This window comes from Metopolophium dirhodum, chromosome 5, assembly GCF_019925205.1.
Source record: "Metopolophium dirhodum isolate CAU chromosome 5, ASM1992520v1, whole genome shotgun sequence".
NCBI lineage: Eukaryota > Metazoa > Arthropoda > Insecta > Hemiptera > Aphididae > Metopolophium > Metopolophium dirhodum.
Genome location: NC_083564.1, coordinates 20,278,258 through 20,289,329, shown reverse-complemented (window position 1 = coordinate 20,289,329; position 11,072 = coordinate 20,278,258). Strand labels below are relative to the sequence as shown.

General features: G+C 28.8%; 1 protein-coding gene across 3 annotated transcripts; it reads left to right on the top strand.

The window, feature by feature from the left end:
- The first annotated feature begins 589 nt into the window (after positions 1-589).
- LOC132945776 (zinc finger protein 239-like) lies at positions 590-11,072 on the top strand. Of its 3 annotated transcripts, none has more exons than XM_061015534.1 (6): positions 590-1,127; positions 1,200-1,401; positions 1,467-1,740; positions 6,510-6,586; positions 6,655-6,744; positions 9,547-11,072. In XM_061015534.1, exons 4-6 carry the CDS (start codon positions 6,540-6,542, stop codon positions 10,526-10,528), a joined length of 1,119 nt encoding a protein of 372 aa, XP_060871517.1. In that variant the 5' UTR covers positions 590-1,127; positions 1,200-1,401; positions 1,467-1,740; positions 6,510-6,539; the 3' UTR covers positions 10,529-11,072. The 3 variants fall into 3 exon arrangements, with proteins under 3 accessions (XP_060871517.1, XP_060871516.1, XP_060871518.1); XM_061015533.1 differs by having other exon boundaries at positions 1,186-1,401; XM_061015535.1 differs by lacking the exon at positions 1,467-1,740 and having other exon boundaries at positions 1,186-1,401.

The window sequence follows — 11,072 nt, the reverse complement described above, 5'->3', positions numbered from 1 at the left end:
TGATCTAGATAATATGCAATAACAAAGGTTTTTCTGATATTTGCATCTACACATTAATATATAATTTTTTTTTCAACTACAAAGCTGTTCTTATATAGAACTATATTAATTTATCTTTCACTGAGCTGTGTCCGCAATCTAACCTACCTGATAATATGTTGTTCGCATAACCATAAGCGAAACTCACAGGCAACGCCATGCGGGATGGCTAAAAATTAAAATATAATATGATATCGCTTTCATACCTATGCAAAGCGAATTAAACTCAAATAAAGTTAATTAATCACAATTTTTTTCCGGGCAACGCCGGGTTATTCAGCTAGTAGTGTAATTAATATTTATTTTATATATTCAAAGTAACATTAGATCGTGGAGCTGATTTTCGTAGCAACTGCGTGATATTACAAATTCGGTGTAATTTAGAGCGTCGTAACTATGTTCGAGGTAAACACTGCAACCCCTATATGTCCATGCGTGGTACCCCTGACCTCTCTCTAAGCACTGCCGTTGGTTGGCACCACTGCCTGACTTGCCACGTCACCGGTCGGCGTCGCGTCAGCTCGATCCCGCGCTAGTCTCTTTACTTTTTTACTCTAGGCCGTCAACCGATACAGTTATCACGCGCGCACGGCAGCTCTCCAACGCTCACGCTCATCAACTCATCCACGGTAAGACCCGTTACACACGCAACGGCTACGACACCGCGTTCAGCGTGACACGAGTACACGACGGCCATAGTCCATCGGTTTCGTTCCTTGATTACGATCACGTCTCACCGCGACCGTCACGGTTAAGTTATCCGACTTTGTATACGCAAACCTCGTGGAATCGGCAGAACGACCTATCCCTCTGTTACTATCTGTCTTTCGCCATTTATATTTCAATTTAATAAACTTAAGCTGCTAACGCAAGCGTTGTTTTCGTTCATTCACATACTAATACGTTTGAGGCACACGATCAGTCTCGTTAACCTCTACAATATTATAAACATTAAACAGATAAAAACGCGACGACGACGACGACCGTTGTACCGACAACTCGGTCGGACGGGATTACGACGACGACGATAGGTTTAAATCCTCGACCGGAATAATCACTACGATAACAGCACTACCTAACCTATATAAGTAATAAAATAAACAACAACAATAATCACAATAATAATAACAATAATGATATTTATAGATATTATTACGCAGATCTCATCGCCATAGAATGGTATCGGAGTATTATATACCACACCTCACCGCGATCACCTCTCAAGAACGCACGTAGTCTTTCGCGTTCTTTTTCGTTCGGTCGACGTCAAGACGACGTGCCATCGCCACCGCTGCCGATTCGATAGATGAAAAACGTCATCGGCCATTGTATTTCATCACAGCAGCCGACGACCAGACACGGGTAAGTATATCTTAATTTGTTGTTCTATCTGTAAGTATTATCTAAGGTGTCAATATTTGATACAGTTATATAGGATAGGAAGCAAACGAAGGTAGAGACGGTAGAGTGGCGAGTTTCCAGTTACTGGGTATTATTTACTAGTCACTACTTATAATTCTACAACTTACAATGGTCAGTACCTAGTAGTAAGTTGACCATTGTCCCTCACTGTATATTCGCCCCGCTGCCCCTGAATCCGCCACCGACGGCACACCTGAGAATCGCTGCTCCTGAGTAATCCTGCGCCGACAACGCTGACACAGACGCAGCATACCACGTACCGCCAAGACACCCGAATAGGTAAAATTTTTATAGAGTTTGTCAAAATCATGAATATTTGCAAATCAAATTGAGTTTTTCGATAGGTACACTTGTACTGTGCTGTCTACGTAAAACTATGTACTTATCATAATATACAAATGTGTCTTTTCTGTCTCTTAAAAAAAATTAGATAAATACTATGTAACTATACTTACACAAAATGCGCTTAACATTTCAATCAAAAGTTAAAATAGTTGATTACTTTAAGAGAAAAAGAATAATAATTCTAAACTGCATAAAAAATTTACATTTTCCCCATACTTTTGGGATAAATGAAAAAAACTATTTCCAACTGCAAGTGTTTTACCGAACTCACATAAGGGGAAAATTAAAATTAATTTATTTAATCAATTAAATAGGTATTTTTTAAATTTTTTTTACATGAATTAGCACAGTTTAATGGTTACTTACTATTTCATAAGCTTTCTAAATATTTAAACAGTCTTGTTTTTATATAATATAATATTTTTTAAATTTATTTTATTTATTTTATTTAAACCATCATAAATTACATAGAATACAATCATGGGAGTAATAATTAATTATTAAGAGAACAAATTCTATTCTATAAGTAAAAAAATAAAGTGATAAATAAAATAGAAGTTAAAAAATTTTTTAATAGAGTCATCTAGTAAGTTGGTAAAATACCCAGCTCCCTATAATTTTGATTCGTAGAACCGGGGAGGAACTACTTATTTAAACAAATTCTTATTATTTAATTCTGGTTTACTTGCAATTTATTTGAACAGTATCACTTCATTATTCATTGATATGGAGCAAAATAAATAAGACGCATTGTTTGTTTAGGTACTAATCCCTTTAACTTATACCCTTTATAAGTTATTGATCGTAACTTCCCAACTAGGTTTTGAATGTGAAGATATCCACCTAGATATCATACCTAGATATCGGGTACTAGTTACTTCTTAGATCACAATTCATTTATTTATGTTGTTACAACTGGTTATACTATCGTCCACTATCGACACATCTACAAATTGTTATAGAGTTAAGAGTTGTCATTTGGAGAACTTTTATAAATTGAGTAAATCATAAACATGGTTTTTCTTCATTGAGTGTTAAATTTCTGTCACATAAACATGTCATTGATAAACTTTGTTTAACTCAACTAAAGACCGGATTTATATTCCCTTAAAATACCTAAAATATGATGCTAGTATTTTCTAATAAAACCTTCAAATATTCTCATTATAATCACTAAAATATGCAAAAATAATCATTATTTGCTTTAATATGCATTTTTAAATTGTTTTTTCAATATTTGTTTAGTAGTAAGGTATTAATAACCTTTCAAAAGGTTGCTTTTTGGGTCAGTTTCATTAAAGTCTATAATTGGTTTTTTGTTTTGAAATTTAAGACATATGCTAACGAGAAATATTTTATAATGCTATCATTTTTTAAATTGTTAACTATGTTGATAACATCAATGTTTTTATTTTTTTTAGAAAATATTTAAAATATAATTTTTTGCAGAATAATGAGAGCTTTCAGCTTATATCTTCTACATATCGATAAAAAATCTATAAAACATATTTGACACCTTTTTTAGGATCATTCTTAACATCATATTTCTGTTTATTAAAGATTACAGTTTTAACGTCATCTTTGTTATTCAAGAAAAATTATAAATGAGTTTCGAGTTAATTTTGGATTGTCTGAAACGCTCTTAAATGTATTCTCATAATTGGTCTTTTTTGCGAATCTCAAGATTTGTGTATAGTTATTTTATATTTTTTATAGCATTGGGCTTATTTAGTATTATTTTGATTTTTGAAATATTTTAGAGATAAGCACTGTTTATGGCGGATAGATCATAACAAGGCAGATGACATCTACTCTTTTAATCTGACATATTAAGAAGTTGTTTTTTTTAGAAGTGAAAGATTTATTAATTTATCATAATATTATGGTAATCGATTTAGTAGAAATTATTTTCTGAAACTCAGAATAACACTCATTCGCGTTGCATATATTGTCCATTTTTCTTCATATAGAATGTTCTTAATAGAATCATGATCAATGAGAAAAAGCAATCTACTTTTATTTGTCATTTTTTTTATAACTTTCTTAATCCTATTATTAAAAACATTAATATCAGTTGAAGGTGATCTATAAATGCATAATAAAATAATTGTCATACCTGAATTAGTAAAAGTAAGTTTAACGATAATGGTTTCAACAAAAAAATCTACATTATAATTATATATAACATAATGAAAATACCATCATTTTTTGAATCTCTAAGGTAAACAAATTTTTACCCTGTACTGCGGGGAATAGCTATAGTTTTAAAAATAAATTTTTATTGAATTTTGTAAGACTATTGTTAATATATATTTTCTCATCATTCATTCCAATTTGAGTTATTATTCAGTCATTACCTCTGGGACACCCAAGTCTATAAAGTGATGATAACAATTTAACATAAAAAAATAACAATGTACAGTAAAAATTATAAACAAAATATTTAACAAACTAACAGCCTTTTTAGTTTTTAAATATATGAATTAAAGTAAGTTTGCGAAGACCATTGATGTACTCTACAAATATAGTATTTATCTAGTTATAAAAAAGTGTCTCTTCCATTCACCCATTATTTGAAACTGCATTTTAAGTGTCATTTTCCGTTGAATACAATTGGTAGTAAATATTTTCCATTAGCAAGCCCAACACAGAAATTGATTTTCGGCCACCTGCAATACAACTTTATAGTTAACTCAATACATTTTAGTCCAGTTGCTTCAAGTTTTGATAAATCTGCAGTTTTAAAACCGCTTTCATCGAAATTGAAGACAAATGTACTGTCAAAAATATTATCATCTATGTAAGACCGTTGTAATTTATCATAAAAATAATAATATTGTATTGGGATTCCTTGAATCTTTTATTAGTTTTTGTAATTGTTCTGGTTTTTAAAACTCAGGTTGGGTGACATTTCATAAATGATTTGTACCAATCATCTCCAGGTGTATTATTTGTAAACAAGGTAAAAATGTTATTTTAACAATATATTCTCTTACAAGTTCTTTCTACTCAGTTTTGTCACAATGTCGTACCATTTGTTGTACGAGGAATGGCAATCAAACATTTTTCCGTGTGATTTTGAACATCCAACCTAACAGCACCGGAACTGTTAAGGTATTCCAAAGGAACTTCTGACAGAACTTTAGGGAATATAGAAGGAGCTCCTATTTTATTCCTTACGTATTCCTAATGTCCGCACCTACGGAATTCCATAGGGAAGTACTTAATGAATTCTGTAATGAAGTACCTAAGAAATTCCTACTTAACATTGTGTCACAATTTCACAATTTTACAAATTCTATAGTTGATATAAACATACTTTTGTTTTTCGTAATTGCGTTAATATTATACAGACTGATTTTTAAAGCATGCTCACACTATTTTCTTATTTAAATTTTACATATGTGCATGTATATAATTATACAAATTCTGATTTTTGAAAACTTTTTTATACCATTTAAGGATTATGTTGTTACAAAACAAACTTTTGTATTTCAAATCCTCTTTTTACGTTTATTATTCAGCAGATATATTTTTTTGAGAACATTGATGCATCTAAATTAAAATTTGATAAGGTATGTGCCTCGTCTACAGAGTAAGGACCCTGTAAAGTATTTAGGCATCGATATTTTGAACCGTACGCATTTTTTCTTTACAGGGCACAGATGCTTGCCTATTATAGTGTGAGCAAAGAACTATAAAAGTACAATTAGTGTCAAGTTATAAGTATAAAAAGATTTTTTGGATTAATGTCGGTACTGCAAGTTAAGTTTGGTTTTATATTTCTCCACTGCAGCGGATCCACTGTTGGATTCAATGATCATGAAAATGTTGCATACTAAAACATATTATACATATTTTACATAAACCATATTTTAAGGATTATTATCCCTAGTATACACATTTTAATAATTCAGCAACTACTTATTAGAATTTTGATTTAGATACTTCTACATTTATAAAAATATCATCTGCTAAATAATTTGCAGTAAAAAAGGAAATTCTCATTTGAAAAATAAAAGTTTGTATAGCTACAGGACACTCTTTAAATAGTAGTACAAAAAATATCGGGAATTTGAGTATATGGTCTTTAGGTATACTAAAATATTTTAAAAATCAGAATTTGAATAATTAAAGAAAAAACTTTGGTGAGCACTTTTTCACCAAAATGCCAAGTAAATTTTGTATTTTATTATAAGGGCCCCTTAAAAAAACTAATCTATGGGCCTTTGGTGTGCCAGACCGACACTGGTAATATAACTATCAGAAGAACTTACCTAGTTATTCATATTTCTCTATTATATTATAACTATATAACTATATTTTTGTTTTTTCTATTGATATATGATTTGCTATAACAAGTATATAATAATAATTACAATTTTAAATTTTGAATTTACTTTTGATTTGAGTTGAAAATGGCAGTGACAATGGTGTGGCAGCGCCAACTGTTAATGACAATATGACGTTCTATTATTTTTCAAAAAACAATTTATGTAATACATTTGTTTTTTTTTGTGTACTTGAAATAAAGTGTACAACAGGAACTTAATAATTTCAGTTTTTTAATGGTTGGTGCCAAAATGTTTGTTGACCAAAAAATACTTTTTACTAAATATTTAGCGTGTAATGTTGTGTCCCTTCCCTTACCATATGCCAATTTGATTTAAAATATACATAATTTTAATGGTTTATGTCCACAGTAATTAAGATACCCTAAGGAGGACATAATTATGGAACCATTTAGAAAGTCTATTAATGATTCTGAAATAAATTCCAAGTAAACATATACAATATTAGGTAGTGAAACATTACAAAAGTTTATAATTTATTTTTTATTCAAACTAGATGTGATGATCAAGAATTCGATAGAGTTATTAAACAAGAATTAATTGAAGATACAGACAATAATGATGATAACCAATCATCACAATTTGGGTAAGAATTGTATTTACTTCATAAAATAATATGAAATTTAATGATACTAATCAAACTGATAAACAACTATACTTAACAACTAATTTTACAGGAATTATAATAGAAATAGAAGCCTTCCAATGATGGAATTCTACTAATATTTCTAACAGTAGTTATTAATTACTTAGGTTAATTTGTGCTTAGGAGATTGTTTAAGAGATCATGGCAACAATGTCTCTTTGTTAGTCAAACTTTAATGTATGGTATTGAACAATTTGTAAAAATTAACTTAATATGACTATAAAACATATTAACTGTTTAGTAACTGCATGTTATTGAAAATAAATTTGTTATCAGGTTAGAAGTTATTTAAAAAAAAAATTATTTATTTATTTATTTATTTGCAAATAAAACAATTAAAGATAATGTTTAACATTTTTTTCCTCACCTTATTTATGCAATGTTTGTGATAGAGGTTAGGAGTACTTAAGAAGTATTATTTAATGTGAAATTAAAGACTATAGAAAAAAAAAGAAAAATGTAAAAATTGTATAAGTTGCAATCCTTTCCTAGTCTATAATCTATTATTAATCCAAGATAGTTTAATTTATTAATTTTTTCAAGTTTTACACATTGTGGGTCACATTTGATATTTAAGTTAGGTTTGGTACACAAAGCAAAAACAAATTATGCCCATATAAAACTTTATTAACAGGTGAATTAAAATAAATAAATTTAGATTTTAGTATATTTAGCTTTAACTTATTCTTAAAAAAGTGTTAGATCTATAATTTTCACATGATATTTTATTGCTTGATTTTAGTAATGAGGTTATAATACATTTTTTAAACGCTAATGGAAAATGACCAATTAAAGACTTATTAAAAATTAACAATAATGTTATAGAAATAGATTTAGAAATTTCCTTATGAATGTAATTTGTCAAACCATTCTCATAAAAATAATTATTGTTTTTAATCTTATCAATATACTCACCAATCTCTTCATTACTAGTTGGATTAAGAAAAATATTACCATTGCGTTTTCCTTTATCATTAAATTAGACTGTATCATAATTGATGTTCTATTTCTGAATTTTTTCCTACGTTTACAAAAAAATCATCAAGTCCAATACAAAATTCAGTTTTCGATTCAATGACAATACCATCTTTATCTGTAATCTTATTAATTTTATTAATATATGTTTACTCGGTTTATCCGTGATCTCAAATAACATTTTAGATTCTTTTACTGACAGATTTATGTTAATTTAATTTATTTTGACAGAATATTTATTTTGATGATCTTATTAATAAGTTTAACATACTCCTATATAATTTGTAGAATTTCCTAAATTTTAAATCAAAGGGCCTGTATCTCTGCTAATACAAAAGTTTCAAAATTTTTTATTGTTTGCTTTTATCAATAGAGCTGGATGAATATTTAATAACTTCTTCCATTTTTCAACTAAAAATATCAACCATAATGTCTACATTTGAGGATTTAAAACAAGAATGCCAGTCTTCAGTTTTAATTAATAAATCTAAATGATTTATATTTATTTTACTAATATTCAATTTTTTTAGGTATTATGATTATTACAATTCTTAAAAATTGGAAGTACTATAGCTGTTGAAAAATGATCCGTTACATCTCATTTTAATTTATATGGAGTGATTTTATTTGTATCAATGTTAATAATGAATATGTGGTCAATACGAGTTCGAGAATAAATAATGACTGATATAATTATTAATAGATCATCATGACTTATTTTAGAGTTTTTCATAATACCGATATTAATATCTCCACAGATAATATATACGTTTTCCCCACTCAATCGAGATAAGAATAATCTTAAATAATAGTTGAAAATACCTATATTATCATTGGATGATCTACAAATACAAAATTGAACGAACCAACGATTATTTATTTTAAAAGTAGATTCCCATGAATTGCAATTTTTAGTTCTTGTTTTTCCGATTATTTTTATGTCTGAGGATTCTCTAAGCAATACAGTTACACAATCATATTTAAAATATGTTCCTAATAAGTATGACCATTATTTATAACCATTAAGTTTAAATTCGAAATCATTTCGTAGCCAGGTTTCACGTAATACAATAACACTAAAACAGCCGTTTTCAACTATCCTAAAAAGTTTAAATCACGGCTAACTTCCACGAAACTTGTCCGTTTTGGCATTTCAAAGTTTTAGACTATGCCAAAATGTCGTTGACAATTTTAAAGTATTTGTAAGCACGAATTTGAAATTTGTATGTCATCCCCAATCTAATTATCCTTAAAAAGAAGTTAGCCGTGCTTTATCAAGCTTTTTGAACTTTTACTGTTCCAAATCGTCCTGCGCAATTTGTAAAGTATTTTAAAGCACGAATGGAAGGATGAATTACACATTATAATACATACTTACAAATGACTAACAAATTGTTGACAAGATTTGGAGCCAAAGTATTCACATTGTGTGGCCAACATCACGGACCTAAACTTAGATTTAAACTTTTAAGGATAATTGAAAACAGCTGTACTTACAAATTACCAAACTGTGCTTACATTAACTTACAAATGACTAACAAATTGTTGACAAGATTTGGAGCCAACGTTTTCACATTGTGCGGTCAACCTCACGGACCTATTACAAAAATAATTTTGAAAGCTATGCATTGAACTAATTTACTATATTCTCTAAAGCATGATAAAATTTAATATTAATAATTTTAAATAATAGATAATGTGCATTATTATCAAACTTTCCTATTACAATCTGCATTATAATCATTTTCGAAATTATTTTCATTTTAGAGTTAAAAGCGAATTTGAAGGAGATATAATCAAAAATCATACCAAAATAAAAATCGAAAAGGATTTGAACGATGGTTATGTATTGGAAGGAACAGTTGAAACCGAATTCAACTCTTCAGAACTAATTATTCAATTGAATTCGGACACGACATCGAAATCAATTAACTCAAATGCACTCTTCACAAGACGTCCAAATATTCATACCAGCGGAAGAAAAAACTTGTTTTTTTGTGACAAATGTAAAAAGTCGTACTTTACTAAATCATTTTTGATTAAACATATATTGCGATGTACGGGAAAGCTCTATAAAACTGATGTACATGATGAAGGTGTTTATCAAGCAAAAGATTTAATGAAGCATAAAAGCACAAGGTATACTGGATTAAAGCCTTATGTATGTAATATATGCGATAAAAATTTTCATAAACCATCACTTTTAACAGTGCATTCAAGAAAACATAGTGGAGTTAAGCCATTTGAATGTGATTCCTGCGATAAAGCGTTTTTTCATGCTGGAAATTTAAAAAGACATAAAAAGACACATACTGGATATAAACCATTTGAATGTGATTCCTGCTATAAAAGGTTTTTTCAACCAGGAGATTTAAAAAGGCACAAAATGACACACAGTGGAGATAAACCATTTAAATGTGATTCCTGCAATAAATTGTTTTCTCGAGCTGAAAATTTAAAAATTCATAAATATACACATACTGGAGTTAAGCCATTTGAATGTGATATCTGTCAGAAAAGATTTACTGGAAAAGGATATTTAAAAATACATAAAAGGACACATACTGGATACAAACCATATGAATGTGATTCCTGCGATAAAAGGTTTTATCAACTAGAAGATTTAAAAAGGCATAAAAGGACACATAGTGGAGATAAACCATATGCATGTGATTGCTGCGATAAATTGTTTTCTCAAGCTGGAAATTTAAAAGCGCATAAAAATACACATACTGGAGTTAAGCCATAAGCATGTGATATTTTTGATAAAATTTTTTCCCGAAAAAGAAATTTAAAAGGAAATAAAAGGACACAAAAAAATTAATTTTTTTCTTGGTGTAATTCTAAAATAAATAATATTAAAAATGTGAAATATTATATCAGCATTTTTTATACACTCTGAACCGTATTTAAGGGGGGCAACGGAAACATTTGCCCCAGGTAACCAATTTTTGGTACATTTATGGTGCGGCCAGACACCAATGTGTATTGTATAAAAGAAATTTTTTTTTGGTAAGTATTTGTTTGAGTACCTCGGTATGTACTATACTTGGTCTTTTTGCATTGCATGACTATGGTACGGACATATGGCGTAATTTACTATTTTTGTCATTCATTGCAAAATATTCGTTTTTGTAATTTTTTTTTTAGTTTTCAATAATAATATTGTATGTTGTACATTTTGACAATATTTAAAATAATATTTCATCACTATCCGTGTTTTTAACAAATATATTTCATGGATTAAGAATTATAACTAAACAATTAAAAAACCTACAATTTTTTATTTTATT

What these genes read in the sequence shown, in the direction of transcription:
- LOC132945776 (XM_061015534.1), top strand. Translation starts at nt 6,540, where the DNA reads ATGGAACCATTTAGAAAGTCTATTAATGATTCTGAAATAAATTCCAA. An exon ending in GATTCTGAAATAAATTCCAA is followed by an intron (nt 6,587 to 6,654) that starts GTAAACATATAC and finishes TATTCAAACTAG; the next exon opens with ATGTGATGATCAAGAATTCG. An exon ending in AACCAATCATCACAATTTGG is followed by an intron (nt 6,745 to 9,546) that starts GTAAGAATTGTA and finishes TTTTCATTTTAG; the next exon opens with AGTTAAAAGCGAATTTGAAG.